Raw genomic sequence first — 21,850 nt, forward strand, 5'->3', positions numbered from 1 at the left:
ATTGTACACTCGCTCAGGTCGGTTGCACGCCCGCCCACCAAGCAAAAAATTCTGCCCTTGGTGTTAGTAATCTGTTCTTAGTTCCAGAACTAGAACTGTTCTCAGTTCCAGTAAATTAGCAGTTAATCGGTCTCTCTGCCTATATTTTTTCAAGCACCAACTAATGTGTTAACATCAAGGGCACATCTAACGTTCACCGGACAAAGCGAACCTGATAACCAAAAACATAAAAGTAACATTCAGCCACTCAAACACCAGGCAATGACCATCTCCAACAAGAGAAATTCTAATCATCTCCTCTGGATAATCAATTGCATTACTATTGCTGAATCTCCCACCATCAACATCCTGGGGTTAACATTGACCAAAACCTGAAGTGGACCCAGCCATATAAGTACTGTGGCTACAAGAGTGAGTAGAATCTGAGAATTCTGTGGTGAGTACCTCCTGACTCCTCAAAGCTGGTCCAACATCTACAAGGCGCCAAGCCAGGAATGTCATGGAATGCTCTCCACTTGCCTGGATGAGTGCAGCTCCAACAACACTCAAGAAGCTCGACAGCATGTGGGACAAAGCAGCCCACTAGATTGGCACCCCATCCACCACCTTAAACATTCAATCCCTCACCACCAATGCACAGTTGCCGTAGTGTGTTCCATATACAATCACCCACCAAGGCTCCTTCGAAAGCACAAACCTAAACCACTACCACATAGAGGAACAAGAGCAGCAGATGCCTGGGAACACCACTATCTTCAAGTTCCCCTAAAAGCTGCACACCATCCTGTGTTGGAACCACATTGCCGCTCCTTCACTGTCACTGGATCAAAATCCTGGAACACCCTTCCTAGCAACACTGTGTACCTGCATCAGATGGACTGCAGTGGTCCAAGAGGGCAGCTGACCATGACCCCCTCAAGTACAATTAGGGATGGGCAACAAATGCTGGCCTTACAGTGAGCCCACATCCCATGACAGAATACAAGCATTTCAAATGTACTATACATATCTAATTCCTCTCTGGCATTTTAATGAAGAAATTAACTCCCTTAAAATAATAAGAGAAGAATTTGATACAAATTGCATTGTGTCTACAATAATACTGCTGGGGCAATTATTTCCAAGCTTTATACATTTATAACAACCATTTTTGAGTGTCCTGCAGCTTTTGGACTTAACAATCAATTAAAGTGATATATCTTACATGCAAACAAAAGTTTATTGCTCAATGATCTATATAAGGACAAAATAAGAAATGTATCAAAAAGATGAACAGCCACAATAAATAACTTCATGGCAGAGTGAAATTACATATTTTTTTAAAGAAGTGTTAACTTATTGCAGTTAACTTCCATGTTAAGTGTTTGTATTTGGGCTGAAAAGGATTAGTACAGCCTGATAAGAAAGGTTGCTTTTCAAATATACAGTTATACGACTGTAGTATTTCTACTGGTAGCTCACCATGTAAACAACTTTAGACCCCATAAATAAGCTGCCACAGACCACATCTGTTCTATCTTTCTCCTCTTGGCTTGAATTAAATAATATGCATCGAAATAAAAAGAATGCATGTGTGTAATATATATACTAGTTGATCTTGCATGACATTGCACACAGGGGCCTGGATTTGCCTCTGCAATACAGCTAGTTTTGAGGTGTAAACAGAGTAATATGTGCTGTTAAAGCCTACTAACTCAAAACCTCCACAACTTAATTGGTACTTTGGAGGGTTGAGGGATTGGGGAGAGGGTGGAGGGTGGTTGCACAAGTTGACTTTTTTTATTCATTCATGGGATGTGGGCTTCGCTGGCTGGACCAAGTTGCCAAGTTCTGTCTAAGTCCTTCAGAAGACAGAAGCCTAGATCTCCCCTGCTATTTTTTTACTCCTTCTTGGGATGTGAGTGTCATTGGCAAGGCCTCTGAGAAGGTGGTGGTGAGCCACTGCCTTAAACCACTGCAGTCCATCTGGTGTAGGAACACCCACAGTGCTGTTAGGGAGGGAGTTCCAGGATTTTGACCCAGTGACAGGAAAGGAATGTCAATATAGTTCCAAGTCAGTATGGTGACTTAGAGGGGAATTTGAAGGTGGTGGTGTTCCCATGTGTCGGTGACCTTGTTCTTATAGGTGGTCGAGGTGGTGGGTTTGGAAGGTGCTATCAAAGGAGGCTTAATAGATGGTACACACAGCTGCCGCTGTGCACCAGCGGTGGAAGGAGTGAATCTTTAAATTTGTGGATGGAGTGCCGATCAAGTGGTTGCTTTGTCCTGGATGGTGTCATGTATCTTGAGCGTTGTTGGAGCTGCACTCATCCAGGCAAGTGTAAAGTATTCCGTCACAATCCTGACTTGTATCTTGTAGATGGTGAACAAGCTTTGGGGTGTTAGAAAGTGAGTTACTCACCTTAGAATTCCCAACTTCTGACCTGCTTTTGTAACCACAGTATTTATATGGCTGGTCCAGTTAAGATTCTGGTCAAAGATAACACCCAGGATGTCTATAGTGGGGGGATTCAGCAATGGTAATGCTATTGAATGTCAAAGGGAAATGGTCAGACCCTCTCTTGTTAGAGTTGGTCATTATCTGGTACTTGAGTGGCACAGAAGTTACTGCTCAAATATTACTTTAGATAGCAACATTCAACAGCAAGAGTCAAGAAATTCTTACCTCCATTTGTGCAATTACTTAATACCTGAGCTACCTTTACTGCCAACTGACTTATTTAGTCCAGTTCCTTATCCAGTATTTCCTGGTTGTTCCTGGTCCTGATGGAGACTTAGAGACCTGAGGTGGCTCTCGACTCAGGGTAGGGGCTGTACCACAGGGATCAGTTTCCGGCAGCCCAGCGCTTGCAGTATCTGAAACTGCCTCATGTGATGGCCTTTAAGAGCTGTATTCATTGCCATGCAAAATCTGCACCCACCATGCAGGCCATTTTTTCTGATCACAAGCTCAGATTAGTGACATTCCCATGACTCCAGTGAGACCTTAGAAGCACTGGATAGTATGGCATTCAGGTTGATCCTCAAGACATCCATTGAGCCAGTGGTAAGTGTCCCTCCAAAGTCTTTTGGGCGAGGCGGTGTCTTAGTGGTCTTGTCACTGGACTAGTAATGCAGAGACCCATGGTAATGCTCTGGTGACCCAGGTTTGAATCTCACCACAGCAGATGGTGAAATTTGAATTCAATAAAAATCTAGAATTAAAAGTCTAATGATGACTGTGGAACCATTGGCAATTGCCGTAAAAACCCATCTGGCTCACTAGTGTCCTAATGTCCTCTCTTTACGGAAGGAAACCTACCACCTTTATCTGGTCTGGTCTACATGTGACTCCAGACCCACAACAATGTGGTTGACTCTGAAATGTCCTCTGAAGTGGCCTAGCAAGCCACTCAGTTGTATCAAACCGCTACAAAAGCTAAAAGGAATGAAACCAGATGGACCACCCGGCATCGACTTTGGCACTGGAAACGACAACGGCAAACTCAACCCTGTCGATCCTGCAGACTAACATCTAAGGACTGATGCCAAAATTGGGAGAGCTGTCTCACAGACTAGTCAAACATTAGCCTGACTTGGTCATACTCACAGAATTATACATTACAGACAATGTCTCAAACAGCACCATCACCATCCCTGGGTATACCCTGTCCCACCGGCAGGTCAGACCCAGAAAAGGTCGCAGAACAGTGGTATACATTTAGGAGGGAATTGCCCTGGGAGTCCTCAACATCGACTCCGGAAGTCGACTCCCACGAAGTCTCATGGTATCAGGTCAAACATGAGCAAGGAAACCTCCTGCTGATTGCTACGTACTGCCCTCCCTCGGCTGATGAATCAGTACTCCTCCATGTTGAACACCACTTGGAGATAGCACTGAGGGTGGCAAAGGTGCAGAATGTACTCTGGGTGTCAATGTCCATCACCAGGAGGTGCTTGGTAGCACTACTACTGACCGAGCTGGCTGAGTCCTAAAATACATAGCTGCTAGACTGCATCTGTGGCAGTTGGCAAGGGAACCAACAAAAGGGAAAAACATGTTTGACCTCATCCTCACCAACCTGCCTGCCAAGTATGACCAAGTGGCTTGCTAGGCCACTTCAGAGGACATTTCAGAGTCAACCACATTGTTGTGGGTCTGGAGTCACATGTAGACCAGATAAATCTGTCATGACAGTATTGGTAGGAGTGATCACCACACAGTCATTGTGGAGACGCAGACCCGCCTTCACAGTGAGGAAACCCTCCATCATGTTGTGTGGCACTACCACTGTGCAAATGGAATAGATTTTGAACAGATCTAGCAACTCAAGACTGGGCATCCATGAAGCATTATGGGCCATCAGCAGCAGCAGAATTGTACTCGAACACAATCTATAACCTCCTGGCGTGGCATAACCCCAACTCTACCACTACCACCAAAACATGGGATCAATCCTGGTTCCATGAAGAGTGCAGGAGGGCATGGCAGCATCAATACCAGACATATCTAAAAATGAGGTGCCAGCTTGGTGAAGCTGCAACACAGAACTAACTTGCATGCCAAACAGCATAAGCAGCAAGCGATAGACAGAGCTAAGTGATTCCAAAACCAGCAGATCATATCTAAGCTCTGCGGTTCTGCCACATCCAGTCGTGAATGGTGGTGGACAGTTAAACAACTCACTGGAAGAGGAGGCTCCACAAATATCCCCATCCCCTATGAAGGGGGAGACCAGCACATCAGTGCAAAAGAAAAGGCTGAAGCATTTGTAACAATCTTCAGCCAGAAGTGCCGAGTGGATCATCCATCTCAGCCTCCTCCAGAGGTCCACAGCATCACAGATTCCAGTCTTCAGCCAATTCAGTTCACTCCATATGATATCAAAAACAGCTGAAGGCGTTCAATACTGCAAAGGCAATGGGCCGTGACAATATTCCGGCAATAGTACTGAAGACTTGTGCTCTAGAACTTGCTGCGCGCCAATCCAAGCTATTCCAGTACAGCTACAACACTGGTATCTACCCGGTTATGTGGGAAATTGTCCAGATATGTCCTGTACACAAAAAGCAGGACAAATCCACTCGGCCAGTTACCACCCCATCAGTCGACTCACGATCATCAGTAAAGTAATGGAAGGGGTCATCAACAGTGCTATCAAGCGGCACTTGCTTAACAATAACCTGTTCATTCAAGCTCAGTTTGGTTTTTGCCAGCTCCTGACCCCATTACAGTCTTGGTTCAAACATGGACAAAAGGGCTGAACTCCAGAGTGAAGTGAGAATGACTGCCCTTGACAGCAAGGCAGCATTTGACCGAGTGTGGCATCAAGATGTCCAGGCAAAACTGGAGTCAATGGGAATCAGGGGGAAAGCTCTCTGCTGATTGGAGTCATACCTAGCACAAAGGAAAATGGTTCTGGTTGTTGGAGGTCAATCATCTCAGTTCCAGTACATCACTGCAGGAGTTCCTCAGGTTAGTATCCTCGGCCCAACCATCTTCAGCTGCTTCATCAATGACTTTCCTTCCATCATAAGGTCTGAAGAGGGGATGATCACTGATGATTAAACAATGTTCAGCACCATTGTTGACTCCTCAGTACTGAAGCAGTCCGTGTTCTAATGCAGCAAGAGTGGACAATATCCAGGCTTGGGCTGACAAGTGGCAAGTAACATTTATGCCACACAAATGCCAGGCAATGACCATCTCCAACAAGAGAGAATCTTACCATTGTCCCTTGACATTCAATGGCATCACCATCGTTGAATTCCCCCATTACCAACATCCTGGGGTTTACCATTGACCAGAAACTGAATTAGAGTAGCCATTTAAGTACTGTGGTTGCGAGAGCAGGTCAGTGGCTAGGAATACAGCAGTGAATAACTCACCTCCTGACTCCCCAAAGCCTGTCCACCATCCACAAGGCACAAGTCAGAGGTATGAAGGAATGCTCCCCGCTTGCCTGGATGAGTGCAGCTCCCACATCACTCAAGAAGCTTGACACTGTCCAGAACAAAGCAGCCCACTTGATTGACACCCATTCACAAACATTCATTTCCTGCACCACCGACGCACAGTGGCAGCAGTATGTACCATCTACAAAATGCACCGCAGGAACTCATCAAGGCTTCTTAGAGAGCACCTTCCAAACCCATGACCACTACCATCTAGTTCCCCTCCAAGCCCCTCACCATCCTGACTTGGAAATATATCGCCGTTCCTTCACTGTCGCTGGGTCAAAATCCTGGAACTTCCTCTCTATCAGCACTTTGGGTGTACCTACACCACATGGACTGCAGCGGTTCAAGAAGGTAGCTCACCACCATCTTCTCAAGGGCAGTTAGCAATGGGCAGTAAATGCTGGCCCAGTCAACGATGCCCATATCCCATGAACAAATAAAATAAATGCCCTTCCTGTTATTTTGATGGTACAGAAAAATTCCAGTCTGCTACAATTTTTCAAGTGTTCTCCAGGTTGTGAAAAAGTTCCCGCAATGTGTAGCAGAAGTGGGTGTTAGACTTTTTCCACTTATCCATCATCTCAATCATATGCATAGAACCACCTTTACTGCCTTCACATGAGACCTATGTTCCTGAATCACCATACGTTTGAGGCTGGGCCCCTGTGATCTGAGTCCCTGGGTTTATTAACCAGGAGCCGTTGTGTCCCCACACCACAATCCCTGCCCCTGAACTGTGATAGCCACAACATTTATATAGGTATTCCAATTTAAGTTCTGGGCAATGGTGACCACCAGGATATTGAGGCTGGAGCTTTTAGCAATAGTATTGCCATTGAATGACAAGGCCAGATGGTGAGGCTCTTCCTTGTTGGTGATTTTTTTTCCCTGGCATTTGTATGGCGTTAATGTTGCTTGCCACTTATCAGTCCAAGCTTGAATGTTGTCTGTATTTTACTGTATACTGGAATAGACTGCTTCATTATCTGAGGAATTGTGTTCGGAGCAATTGTCAAATTTGCTGATGGACCTACTCTGTATTTCAGCATCTTCTATCTTACCTTGAGATTTTATATATATTTGTTCCCAGTAGCCGATTTGGCAGGTACTTTGTTGTTTTTAGCTGTGTTTATGATTTAGGAATAGATGTCTCAACTATTTGTCTCATGAGTGATCTGTCTCTTACTTAGGACTTGTCCAGTGTTGACAGTCCTGCCAGTTTGGGGTATCAGAGTTTACCCACATAGGTACTCTCACATTATTTTTCTTTCTTTGAGAGGATGCACATAAGAAGGATCATGAGGATGAAAAGAAAGCAATTGTCTGATGTACAGAAAAGCAAAAAGCTCACTCAATATAGTATGGTTGCTCAATCAAGCCTGTAGGTGGGTTGGTATGCTGGGATATGCTTAGCTGTTTGCAAATTGGAGTGTGGCATCTGTTTGAGGAATGTTCACATGCCAGAACACTTTAAAATTTAAAGAGAATTGAGGACTGTGATTCTTTTTATTCTATAAAAGACAAAGCTAATTTTATGAGTGGTCTATTCAACTGTTGTGTTGCTGAAAGGCCACTACCCTGAATGATGGTTTTGTATCGTCTGGATTGGTTATGCAATATTGAACATTGAGGCTGGTTCATATCCAGCCACACATTATTGAGCAGAAAGCGCATAAGGGTCTGTGCTTTCCCGAGTAAACCATCCCAGACACAATGCAGGCGCCTCAAAACCTTTGCATTCTTCCAAGGTTTAGACTTAAAATGCTACAAAGAAAAACTTATTACATAAAGGTCAGTGGTGTCAGGAGTGCATTTTTTTTTGTTTTATTTTATTTTGTTGTCAATTTTATTTCCAATTTATTACTGAATTGAGTAAAATGTGAAGTCAGGCACAGTTCAGTGATCGTCTTGACCGTGAAAGCACATTTTTGGCAAATCAATATACAAAAGAAATGTGGTTTTTTTTGCTTTATCTTCTTTGACAGGATCTTCAGTCAGAAATTGATGCACACACTGACAGTTACCATAACTTGGATGAGAATGGACAGAAAATACTTAAAGGACTGGAAGGTGCAGAGGATGGGGTTTTGTTACAGAGACGTCTTGATGACATGAACTTTCATTGGACTGAGCTCAGGAAAAAATCGCTAAATATTAGGTAAGACCTTACACCTGTGCTCCTCTGGAAAGAATAAGATTTGTTTTTGATTCCGGTGTAAGGGTAAGAGTTTAACATTTCTGCCTCAAACTGTTATTTCAAATTTTTTAGGAATCTGCAGTGGTGTTACGATTTATAAGATAAAACTTTGGATGTACTATTTCCCCTGATAGCAGTTTGGTAAATGTAATGTGCATTGTGGTGTGATACTAAGCATTACAGACCACCTGATGCTCACTTCCGAGGCACTCACACATAGGCCCTCAGGGAAGCTATTGTCTGATATCCGTGGAACTACAGCTATGTCAGTAATAACCTGCAGGAAACAAGAGGGATAAAGAACTAAATGGAAAGAGAAAGGGGGAAGGGGTCTTACTTAATCTCTTCAAGCTAATTTATAATGGTTACAGTGTTGATCATAATGCAGAAAAGAGGAAAATAGCAATGATTGGGGCTCTTGCATTTCACAGCATGTCACATATTTTGGCATCTAATATTCTCCTGTAAGTCTGTAAACTGGTTTCCAGTGCTGCAGGTGTAGTAACACTGAGAAAAACACAGTCCTATAAATACACAGGAATAATGTTTTCACCAAAAAAAGTAACTTTTTAGTGGGCTGCTTCTTTTCATGATATGGAAAGACTTCCTTGGGAAAAGTGATGATGGATTTTCCAGTCTTTGCAGAAAGCCAATCTGTGCAGCATACACACTGAACTGCTGGATTTAGGGCTCACTCTGCTACCCTCGCTCCCACTGGAAATCACTCAACAGTATAGTTGTTGTCCAGAGAACAATACAGTACTGTGTAGCAAGTGGTATTGTGTTCTTTATACTCATAAATCTCTGCTCAGCATTCTCACAGTGCTGGCACTGATATGTTAATGACTACATTTCAGGAATGCACTAATATGACGTTGCAATCATTTACCATTCCCATCCAATGATTCCAAGTTCAGGTTTTTCTGACTTTTTATCTACTGATTCACTCAAAATGAACTTTTAATTCTGACCCCTTGTTTGGAAAGCGGAAACCTTGGCCATTTGTGAGATATCTGAAAAATTGAACAATTGAACACATGCTCGAACTGAAAGCTTAGTTTCCAGACATACCTGCCTTTCCTTGAGTAGGTATTGAAGGCCAATAGCATGGTGCATGGTATCAGCTGAATCTCAACAGGATCAGGTTGGTTTTGACATTCTACCAAGGAATAATCTTTCGATGGTGCATTTTTTTTCCTTTTATTCTGAATGTCAAAGCTGTAAACAGCACATATCTGAAGCAGCAAACTTTAATTGCCTGTGGAAGTACCTCATTAGTAAGTCAGAGTGCAGAATTCTGCCTGAAGCTTGAGTGAAGTTGATAAGACTCATTAACATTCAATATTAATGGCACTTTAATGTTACTTATATAAATCAACACACCTTCTAAATGACACTGTACATTATGACTCAGGTGCTGTCAAAAGACAGTCAAGCTTTTTGAGTATTTTTCATTTCCAGATTTATGTCGACAATGATATTTGCTTGTCCATTGCAACTCTGCAAGGATCTTCAGCAATAACCACGATGTTTGTCACATAGAAATTAGTACATACACATGTAAAAACTGAGACCAACAATGGATTAACTGACAAATATATTACACTGCATGACGTAAACAGCAAAAACCCACAGTTTAAAATATATGTAATCAGGTAAATAGTAAGGGTTACATTTGTTACATTAGTCTTTGCAGAGATTCAACTCCTAAGACAGTTATGAATAGCTTACTCTGGACATTCTGCAGAACTGTCTGCATGTTATCCTCTAGATAGATATGCACTGGAGCAGTGTCTACATCTGCTGCAGTGTGAAACTCTCCAATGGGTTTTGAACGTTGTTGCCTTACTTTTTACTAAAACTAAAGGTAAGAAGAATTTACGGCACCAGATGTAATCTGTAATTTGCATTACTAATCATCTCAGTGCCCTCTTCTCTGTAGAGAAATATAAAAAGGTGTCCTGATCTAACTCATTTCTGGCTGGTATCAGAAGCCAGATTGTCACCATGCTGTCATGCTATGAGAAACTTGTCGAAAATTGCTTTGTCTATTTCATTTTTTTCCCCATCTCCTTTCTTATTATGAAAGCACTGATTGCACTCTCGGTCCTCCAGCACTTAGCTTAACTTCCCTTTCTCCATGTGATCTTGGACACACTGCCAGCAAATGACTTGATCATGGGGATCATAGCCAACCATTATCGAGTCTGCATCCAAGGCCCACAGGATTTTTTTTGTCAGGACTCAATGGAGAACGATGAGGAGCAAAAACTCTAGCCGACTGTTGTGTCCACCTTCCTATCCTTCTCCTCCACTCCTTAAGCTCATGGTATGGGGTTCCAATTGGGGTTTTGAATGTTCTTTTTAGGTGAGGTTAGGATTGACCAACTCAGCATGAATCAAAACTGAGATCTTCCTGATCAGCATGGCCCACACCCACACCCGAAATTGGATTATTCCCATTAAGCCTCCAGGGGAGCAAATAGGGACTAATAAATGCTGACATTGGGTGCAAATAGTAAAATGTAATGTTCAATTTCTCAACATATTAATTTATTTTTAGAGGACAATGTCCACAAAATAAATCATCAACCAAGTCTGTATTGGTGACCTGAAGTGGGAATTTTTGATTTCAATGGGGTGCTCATGCCACACATTGTTTTGATAAGGGATTTTCACATCAGTACTTTTTATTCGTTTTTTTTGAAAACTAATAAAAACAAATCTTGTCTTCTAGCAAAGTGATGATTGCCTTGACACAGTATCAGACATCCTACAGCAGCCAGAGATGATTCCATTTCTTTAGCTAGATAATATCAGCCTCTCATTTAAATAAATCCAATATACTGACTGCTCTATTGTAATAGGATTTAGAGTTGCTCTGAAGACTAAGCATTCTTACAAGCACCTGTCACTCAGTCAAACCTGTAATCATTGCTAGATTGCTTACTCACACATTTCATTTATTCTATCTTTAGATGTTTTAACCTAGCTTACCTACTAATAAGTAACATAGATCGCTTGTAAAAACACAAGCATATATTTTTGACTTGCGGACACAAACTGATCTTTCATTTTGTTTCAAGTGAACACACCACATTTATAGATTTTATTTCTACCACTGATATCTAATAGGAATTTTTATTTCTCAAGGTCAGCAGGTTTTGCTGTGATGTGCAGATCTGGTTTGTGAAATAACAGTAATGTTCCTAGAAATACCTCTCTGCATGCATCAGACGGACACACAATGTAAAATCCAATGTTTGGTGTTCAAAGGACACACCAATCTTCCAATGGAGGTGAAGTTGGATTAGGTGCATGCTTGCAGAAATCCAGATGTAGAGGATTGGTGGTGGGCTGGGGTGGGGGGTGCGGCAGGGAACGGTGCGGAGAATGCACATTCCCAAACCGATCCTGTCTCAGCCTCAGGGAATAGGTCAATTTTCTAGAGGTATTAAGTCCCATAATACTTTAATCCATGTCTCAGTGGTGGAGATTGCTCACATTTTTTTTCAATTTAAATTTGTACACATTTTAACTGTAAAGAGTAAAAATCCTATTAGCCTGTTCATATATTGATCAGATTAAGTAATTACTTGACACACAGTTTTCAGCTGCTGTCACTACTTTGAATTGCAAATGTGAATACTAATATTCGCAGCAAATGAAATGCTATTTCCAGCCATGTATCTTGTTATGGGCAAGGGAGAGATGTTGGATAATTTCCTTTTTTTTTCCCACCTCTCAACTGACTGCAACAAGCTGTATTTTTGAGAAGGAGTATTTAACCCCTTCAGTGCCTTAACTTTTAGAAGCAGACATGGAGCAAGGTTTCTTGTAAGTTAAATCAAAGGAAAGGATACACATTTTCAAAACACCTGAAATGTAATTGCAATAAACAACCATTCCTCATACGCGCACATGGACACACACACAAGAAAACATGAGTTCCAAGAATAATAAGATATCTGCTTTTTCAAGCCAGATTTTGTCATTTGACAACAGTATCAATCTTTTCCATTGCCCTCACAATGGGCTGATGGCTAAGCAGTTTATCACACAATGGAGGATGCTTGGTATCCCATCAACATACCAGCCGTGAATAGCCACCAAAATGCCCTTATTTGTAATCTCATCTTCATGGGGCCAGCATGAAGTAACATAGGAGCAGGAGTAGGCCATTTGGTCCTTGAGCTGCTCCACCATTTAACTAGATCATGGCTGATCTTCTGCCTCAATGCCACCTTCCTGCACTATCTTTGCACCCCTTAATGTCATTGGCATCTAGAAATCTTTCCAACTCTGCTTTGAACATACTCAATGACTAGGCCTCCACAGCCTCCTAGCGTAGAGAATTCCAAATATTTACCACTCTATGGCTGTAGAAATTCCTCCTCATCTCAGTCCTAAATGGCCTATCTCTTATTCTGAGATTGTGTCCCCTAGTTCTAGACCCCCCCCCCGCAACCAGAGGAAACATCCCTCCTGCATTTACCCTGTCAAGCCCTGTAAGAATTTTGTACACTTCATTCAACAGTCATTGTTACTTTAAGAATCTTCAGTTGAAGTGGAGAGGAGAAGTCATCAATGCCTGGAAAAGCCATTTACATTTTAAATAACTTCCCAGAGATATGCCCAGACATGTCTGACACTGTGTATTTGCAGAAAACACAAAAGAAGTCACCTGATACCTCTGGAGTCTATTTTGTCAAGGTAAATTGTCCTTAACCCATGCTGCTTTCTTTAAAATTAAAGTGTCCATCTTTATGGGCTTATGATGCAACCGTAGCAATCTTTGGTACAGGAGATACGTATCCTGTAACAGAAATGCATGTGCAAGAGGAGCAGGGTATGAGGGGTGCAGATATTTGCTTCTTTTATTCACCAATTTCCTGGCATCGTTACATAGATCTCCTTCACCTTACTCAATTGATAACATTCTTCATGTGTGAACCCAGACAGTGAGCATCAGTCAGTTATTCCAAACTCATGGAGCATTAAAGCTAAACCACCCTTATCCTCACCTGATGTCCATGTGGCCACACTTCCAGCTTTAGTTTATGGAATAGCAATTAGATCAGGACTCCTGGCTGATTTTCATCACCCCCACCCATCCCGCACCCCGGACTGGCTCCTGCCTCTCATGAGATCAGCAATCTCAGCACAGACTTTTGTAGCAGAGACCTCCCTGGATTGCATGGTTTGGCTGCTGACTGCCTCAGCCAGCAGAGTCACCTGGAGACTATCTGAAAACTGTTTAAGGGTAGAGTAGTATATGAACAACATGCATTTGGTATCATCAAGCATCTAATTTACTTCTGGTGACAGTTACTATCCCTGTGTTGCAGATATGTTTTCATTAATGGTACTTCTATACTAAAGGCACCAGTTAGCTGGAGCTATTAATTTACACTCTGGGTCTATAGTTAGACAAGCTAAGTGTTGCACAATCTGTCCGTGCACGTGTGCACGTGCATGTGCGTCTATCCCGTGTCCTTTGTGCTGGTTAGAATTTAGTGTTGAAAAGCCAACAGAAGAGTTTTATTGCAGGAGCCCATGCAAAGCTGATGTGTGAGGCAGCCTCTCTGCGCTGAGTCTTAGACCACTTGCCGCTCCATAAATTTAGCCACTTAATTTCCATGTCATGCCTATTGGTTTAATGAAAACCAGCAGTCAACCCAGTCTTCCATCTACTTTGCTTTTTAATCATTTGCCTGAGAATAATTCTTTCTACAGAACAATGTTGCAGAATTGCAACCTAAACAATCCATGAACAGCCTTAAAAATGTAGTCTGGTTTTTGATTCAGCAAGATCGGCATTGCTGGTAATTACTGTGGCCCAGCAATGATTTTCAGACTAATGCCTGTTGGGGAAGAAATTCATATGTGAACCAAGCAACTGTTTTCAACTTATGTTGAACGGAATAAGTCTTTATGGGTGATAAAAAGCCCATTCAGAAAGCAAGCGTATTGACAGAAAGATTCATCTTGTTCAAAAACTAGCAACATCAGATACTAATAATGACATTCTTTCTGCTAGTAGGACTCAGAAATAGAGCATTATTCAAGGGCTATTAATAAAGTTGTCAATTTGGTCTTTTACAAAGCTTACTTATTAAATGGTCTACTTTAATTAGTAAATCAAGGAGAAAGTTATGTAGCTTAATGGCTGATTCACAGAGAAATAGACATCCAATTTAAAGGGGTATCAATGTACATTTTGATTTTTTTTTGATAAGCTCAGTTTGGAAAATAACCTGCTCTGATAACTCCATTGCAGAGCTGCCAAATTGGCAGATGGGAGAATTCATGAGGAACCAGATGCAAATGTATTGTCACATAGATGGTTTCTTCTACACCTGTTTTGTCTTTTCAAAACATTTTGTCCTCCTCTCCTCAGTGTGCCTGCCATACTGGCACCAATTGCCCATTGCTATTTCACCAAAAGGACCATTCTGCACATGTGCTGTTGCTGCAACTAAGCTAGATCCTGACACATCCGAGTTCCGGATTGCTTTAATTCCAGTGCTTTAGTGATGGAATTCCAGAGGATGGAGCCTATTGACTGATGGTCAGAGATTAATGGTCAGCAGCAGTAATATTGATTAATTCTTTTTCCTCCTTAATGTAGGATGCTGAGGCTGATTGTAGTAAACTTACTGTTATTCCGGCTGACATCAAGTTAACAGCACAATCCAGGAGTCAAACCTGAGACCTTCTTGATCTGCAGAAAATCAGGCTGATAGGAGCAGGAAAAGGGTCAAAATTGGACAGCTGATTGCCCCAACCTGAAATTCTTCTTCTTATCACTAATGCATTGCTGTTGGCCACTCTTTCCTTGCACACTACATTACAAGTGTTGGCTGGGTGGACAAGGTCTAGGTTCCTGGCCCATTTGCCTGCCATCCACCCCTGCTGCTGCCAATTCCCTATATTACCTGCAGAATTCTGACAGTAGTTCCTGTGGTAAAGGCAGGAATGTTCCAGGGCCCCCTGGTCGGGAGAGAGGGCCTGTTATTGGCTTCCCCTCCCTTCACTTTGTCTTCCCAGCATTTGGTCCCAAAAGGGCTTACCTCAACCAAGGCCTTCAGTAGGAGATTGGGTGCAGTTTGGTGAGATCATCTGTCTCTGTAACGTAGCTCACACCTCGTACAGTGGTGTAATAGTTCTTCACTACAGAATCACCTGCATTTTGCTAGGGGCCACTGTATTGCTCCCAACGGTCTTCACTTGAGTGTAGGGAGAAATGGACACTGAGCCAAAGATGGAAATATTAAGAGGGGTGACCAAAGTTTGATCAAAGAGATAGCTTTGAAATAGTGTCGCAGGAAGAGATGGCATACAAGAGCTACAGTGCTTTAGTGATAGGATTCCAGAGGATGGAGCCTAGGCAGCTGAAGGAATGCCTCGATAATAGTGAAACAAAGTCAGGGTGTAGAGGAACACAAAGTTCGCGGAGTGGGATTTGTCAGAATGGAGGGGGTTACAGAGACAGGGAGGGGTGAGGCTGTGAAGATGTTTAAATATGAGGATAAGATTTTAAATAGGAGAGACCAGGAACCATTGTAGACCAGTGAAGACAGGGATATTGAGTAAGCAGAACTTTATGCAGAACTGAAAAAAGGGCAGCAGAATTTTTCATGAACTAAGGTTTACAGATGGTGGAGCATGGGGGACCAACCATAAAAGAAATAGAAAAGCTGGGTCTGGGGCTGACAAACAAATGGATGAGAATTTTAGGTGCAGATAGTCTGAGTAAGGAGTGGAAGAGATAAAGGCTTTGTTTGTTTTGGATATGGGGAGAGAAACTCAGCTTAGTGTTGAATCAGATGCTGAGTTTGTAAACAGCCTGGTTCAGTCTCAGACAGTGCTGATAGAGGGGTATAAAGTTGGTAAAGTTTATGGCAGGGACTGAAGGTGATGGTTGTGGGTTTTCCAATGTCTGGAGGAAATTACATTTATCCAGGACTAAACGTTGCACAAGTAGTCTGAGAACACAGAAGCAGTTGGGTGTGTTGGGGAATTAGAGAATCAAGAGAGATGGTCAAGTAGAGTGGTGTGACATCAGGGTGGATGTGAAAGTTGTCCCATGCATGTGGATGATTTCACTAAGGGATAGCTTGCAAGTTGGGAAGAAGAGGAGACTCCTAAGATGATGGTGCAATGGTAGCAATAAAAGCCATTGCTGGAGATCATTTGACTGCAATCAGGTATGTAAGAGTGGTACCAAGCAAGAGCAATCCTATGGAACTGAGAGAAGAAGAGTTGGTGGGCGAAAGTGTGATTGACAGTGTTGAAAGCTTTGTAGAGGTTGAAGAAGTATGTAGATAATGCAGTGACAATCAAAGTCACAAAAAAAGTCATTTGAGATCTTGGTTTGGGTCATTTAGTTCCTTTGGGAAAGTTAGAAACCTGATTGGAGAAATTCAGGCAGGTAGTTGGTGGCACAGATAGTTGCTGATATGGGATATGATATTTTAAGGACTTTGAAGATAGGGAGGTTGGAATTGAGAGATGCTTTTGTCACTGAGAGGATCTGGAAAAAGAATTACATTTAAGTGTTGTGTTTTATAGCAAGATATCTTCATACAAGACTAAAAGGAAATGTTAAAGTGGAATTGCTAATTTTCCCCAAAGAACATCATCAATAAGCAGTTCATTAGCCTATCTAGAAACACCTTACAATACATTGTGCTGGAAGGTCTGTAATGCTGGGTGGTCAGCAGGCAGCATTTGGTACTGGCTTTTCTCCTGAATAGTAAGCAGGAAGATTGAAAACAACAGACATACAATTTACATCAGGTTTTTAAACAGAAAGCTATATGGGCAAGCTTTCATCATCTGATGGCAGGTGCTAAGAGTGGGAGGGTTTCCTGGTCAGCTATACTGCAGAAGGCAACGACAGACCAGTGCAGCACTTTGTCAAGCATAACCATGGAGCAATCCAGTGGTCGCTGATGCCCTTTTAAGGGATGGTACCTGAAGAAGGAAGACTGATGTGGTGAAACCTTGTGCTTTTTATATCATTGTGGAAGGACATGTTGTATTGATGGAATTCAGAGAGTCTGATCGATACTGTTGTTCTGTATATTCACTTGCTGTGAAATGAAGCAACTTAACAATTCATATCTAGCTTCATCTTTCAAAGTGTTTTCTTGTTCCACTTTCAAAAATATTGTAAGTGAAGATGGGACATGTGTGAAAGACACAAATATCTGGTTCCGTTCGATCACAAGGAACCCCTGGGTTACACTATTGTGTAAACAGATATTGAGCAGTGTGAGTCAATGCTGAAACATAGGGGAAAGAGATCCATTTATTGGAGCAACTAAAGGCAGCCAAGGAAGCATACCCAAATTTATAACAGTTTAGAGGAGGGGATGATGACAATGGGAGTTTTAAAAGGAAAGGCAAATAGTGCTCAATGAGTGGGAACAATTTATAATGTAACTTAGCAAGAGAACCAAGCTGGGAAATTGGAAGGTTAGCAGTTTAATGAGAATTGAGCTGGGCGAGCAGGAAATAAGTCTTGTGGACTGAATCATCCATGTCATCTTCCCATTTTGATATTTTTTCTGCGTTAAATATGTTGAGCCATGTTGTTAGGTACATAATTATTGTCACACAATATGATTTTTCACATATTTTTGGTCATTAATGAGTTGGAAACAATTGGAATTCTAGCTACCGCAATTTATTGCTTCAGAGTTTCAGGAAGTTTTGTGACTAGTATCTGAATGGAAGTCATCAGGGTTGGTCCCTCAATTTAATGTTCAATGTAGTGCTGTGGAACAGAATGTTCTGCATCTGCAAAAAAAGATTGGGTAACATTTATTTAACGATTCAACAATAGCTTTGTGACGTGAACCAATTGTGTTTAGATACTTGTACCTGCTGATGCAAGTTGTTAGCGTATTTGACATTTTCACAGTCAAAACATTTTTTCAATTATCTCTCCTTTTCTGCTCAATGTTCTGAGTCCTTACTGGGGTATGGGTGTGGTCAGCTTTGCAGTATTCCTTTTTGTGTAAAGCTAGATAGACAATTCTACTTGACTATGAATGTCATCGCAGCTGCATCTGATCATGTTCCCTTCTAACACCTGCACTTGCATATCTTCCAGCAAGGGTCATTGGATAACAATCAAGAACGAAAGCCCTAACTGACTTTTTTATTCTTGTCCCTATCCAAAGGGCATTGAAGCCAAATGTTTTATCTCAACTGGCTGAGAATCAAAGCTTGGACCTTTTGAATCTCTGTGGTGTAATGATGCGATAGCCAACATTATTACACATTCATAGAGGGGACAGCAGGTAAAGCTTTCTATAAAATTGTAGTTGACACCACATTGTATGTGTTACGCCAACATAGAATTTTATTTTATTTGTTTTATTTGAAATTAAAAACATAAAGCATTTTGGGTAAAAAAAAATTTAAAATAATTTATATTAAAATTTGGAATATTTATGTCGAGAAGGTTATAGACAATATTCAGTGATTTGGTATATTTCTCCAATTGTGCTCCATTTCTTGTCACATGTTTTTCAATTGATCATACAGGACAAGAAATGTGTTTGAATTGTGTGCTGGAAAAGGTTTATGGTACTTTTTTTGTTTTAGTAAATAGGGCAGCTGGTTGCAATTAGTAAGTACATCCATTTGTATAGCCTAGTTTTTGGTTTTGCTATTGTTCTGTGGGTGAACACAATGTTGGGATGCTTTTTTTTTAACCTATTAGAGCCTGCCTGGAAACGAGCGCCGAGCAGTGGAAGCGACTACACATCTCTCTCCAGGACTTATTGGCATGGCTGAATTTGAAGAATGATGAGCTAACGAGGCAAAGACCTATTGGTGGTGATGTTCCTTCTGTACAACAGCAGAATGATGTTCACAGAGTAAGGAAAAAATTATATTTTCACTGCTTCAAACTTTTGTCATAAAGAATATTCCAACTCCATATCTGCTTGCAAGGACTGATTGGTGTTGCCAGACAAATGGCAGCTCTTTCATTCTTTGAGGAATATATAGCCTTCTTAGATTATGAATTGATAACTGTAAAGAACAAAATATGTTCAGCTTGCCAAGTTCATTCTGTACAAAATTAATCACTGCAATATAACAAATAACAATGTGTAGGGATGCTGTGCTAGATGATGAAAAGCATGTTTGGGTTTCATTTACAAGATTCGAAGTTTAACTCTCACATGTTCTGGAGTGACCCTGGGAAGTGCACAACACATAGTTCCATTTTTAGCTAAAATGTAAATTTAATGCATCATTGTTGACCTGCATGGTTTAATTTTCAAATCTTCTTACAATCATGAAAAAGCAATGATTTTTTTTCATGTATTTAATTAAGCCACACTGCAGAGAATTTGGATAAAACTGAAATAGCTCAAGTAAAAAGGTTTCTTGTAGCAGCAGGTTTATGTATGGAATGGAAACTATGACTGTATCAATAAGTGCAGATAAAACCTTTTAAGAAACATTGTCCAAGGGTATATTCACAGTACAACTATTGCATGAATGTAAAGTGGTCTTGCACCAACTCTACAGTCATCATTTAGCCTGAATGCAAACAGTGAAGACTTGTCCTGACAATGACACAAAGCAGAGTGAGATTTCCCTGAGGAAATGCTCTCACTCAGCATACCTTTGTGTCGGTTTAGGTCTTAACACACAATTTAACTACACCCTAGTTTAGCATGAGTGCAAGGTAGAAACTGTAATGTTTGCCCATGCCTAATTAAACTGTGAATTAGCTGAAAGAGAGAGATAATTTCTTACAAGACGTTAACACAGTTGTGGCCAGGAGTTTTCAACAGCTTCCATAGTGTAGATGTTGAATCTTGACAAAAGATACTGCCCTGGATTCTGATAGCTTGACTTTGTGTTGCTTCGGCTATAGTTTTCCCGAGTAATAGATTTCCTCCTAATTTTACTTCCTTCCCCTCCTAAAGAGAATGTCCTGGAACTTTTGAGGGTACCTGTGATGTAAGACAATGTGGGGCTGTTCATTGCAAAGAAATTTTGAGTGTTACTGATTTACACTGGACTTACATTGAAGCATTGATTTGTGCAAATATCCTTGATCGTTTGCACCTCTTCAAGTTACAAAACTCTGCCTCTTGTTTTTGTAATTAACCCTGTGCAAGAGACTAGCTCACTTGAGTTTCATGCACTTACACCAATGATATGTTGACGTAAGTGTTTGCTGAAATTTGGAGCATAGTGGTAATTTCACTGGACTAGTAACCAAGAGGTCCAGGCTAATGCTGTGGGGATCAGGTTCAAATCCCACCATGACAGCTGGTGGAATTTAACTTCAATTAATAAAATCTGGAATTGAAAGATATTGTCAGTAATGGTGACCATGAAACTATCATTGATCATCATAAAAACCCATCTGGTTCACTAATGTCCTTTAAGGAAGAAAATCTTCCATCCTTACCTGGTTTGACCCGTGTGTGACTCCAGATCCACAGTAATGTGGTTAACTCTTAACTGTCCCTGAGTAAGTCACTCAGTTCAAGGACAATGAGGGCAACAAATGTTGGCCTTGCCAGTGATGCCCACATCCCATGAAAGAATAAATAAAAAATAAATCAGGCACAGCAGAACCTGAAGTCACCTGGTATCAGTGAAATTATGATTCCTGCAGTATTTTTTTTTATTGAGACCTGCAATATATTTAACCAAATTCTGCCCATCGGCCAAAATGTTTCAGACTCTCAATGACCCATGCACTGAGGCTAGAATAGTGTTCCTCATGGGGATATTCTTATTGTGCATAACAATGGAAAATAAGGAGCAGCATCAGAGACAGGAGGCTCTGTGAGTGAGGTGCTGGGGTACAAGATAGCAGCCCACTCGCTGTTATGCCCCTCCCCCTCCCCTCAACCCCTACACCCCCGCTTCATGCTGCTGCATTAGACCTTGTTTTATGTTGGCAGTAAGTTCAAGGCAGGCAAATAAAATCCACAGGAAATTTGGGCATAAATTCTCATTGGCAAGATCAGTGAAGAGATTAGGTTTTGGGCATAAATGTTGAGGAACTTCCAGGTCTGTGATCTTTGTTAGGGCACAGCTTCACATGCCATAAGCCAACTACTACAACATGCAAGTGACCATTCTTCATATATGAACTTAATCAGTGAATGTCAACAAGCCATTTGACTACAGAGGGCATCACAGCTGAGCCTGGTCCTTTCCCAGGCAAATTAAGGGAGCAAGGATTTAAAGTTTCTACCTGACCTGCAAAAACAAGAAGCTTGGACACCTCTGTCCTACAAGGAACTTTGAAACTCATTCTCCTTGGGTGTGGAAAATGGCACAAGCTGTGTCATACCTTCTCACCATCGTGCTGAGTATGGAGTTAGAATTACACCTTTCAAATATAGAGTGTGGTACAAGGGATGAGGCATGAAACTAATTGGTCATACTATGAACAATACATTTGTATGGCGAGAGGAAGAGGAATACATCTAAAATCAGGTTCTGTTGCTCCATTAGTTTTTACTTTGGAAAGAAGTTTTTTTTAAAGTTCAAATTTAACTATTTTTGACACCTGTATATTTGACATTTGGAGAGTTTTATTCTCATCAGATCACATTCTGCAGGATATTTTTCAGAATGATTGGTGCTCTACAGTTACGTAATATAGGCCACAAATACACATTGTAATCGCCAGCTTCTCTCAATTCAAGGATGGCA

The 21,850-nt window shown here is 41.4% G+C and overlaps 1 protein-coding gene across 1 annotated transcript in view; it reads left to right on the plus strand.

Annotated features, from left to right (window-relative positions):
* The window catches only part of dmd (dystrophin), a 1,748,406-nt gene that overhangs the window by 1,498,689 nt on the left and 227,867 nt on the right, over positions 1 to 21,850 (plus strand). The window contains exons 55-56 of the mRNA XM_041212034.1: positions 7,926 to 8,098; positions 18,876 to 19,032. Coding sequence (XP_041067968.1) covers positions 7,926 to 8,098; positions 18,876 to 19,032 — 330 coding nt within the window. The remainder of the gene's footprint in view (positions 1 to 7,925; positions 8,099 to 18,875; positions 19,033 to 21,850) is intronic.

Source organism: Carcharodon carcharias, chromosome 18, assembly GCF_017639515.1.
Source record: "Carcharodon carcharias isolate sCarCar2 chromosome 18, sCarCar2.pri, whole genome shotgun sequence".
Classification (NCBI taxonomy): Eukaryota; Metazoa; Chordata; class Chondrichthyes; order Lamniformes; family Lamnidae; genus Carcharodon; species Carcharodon carcharias.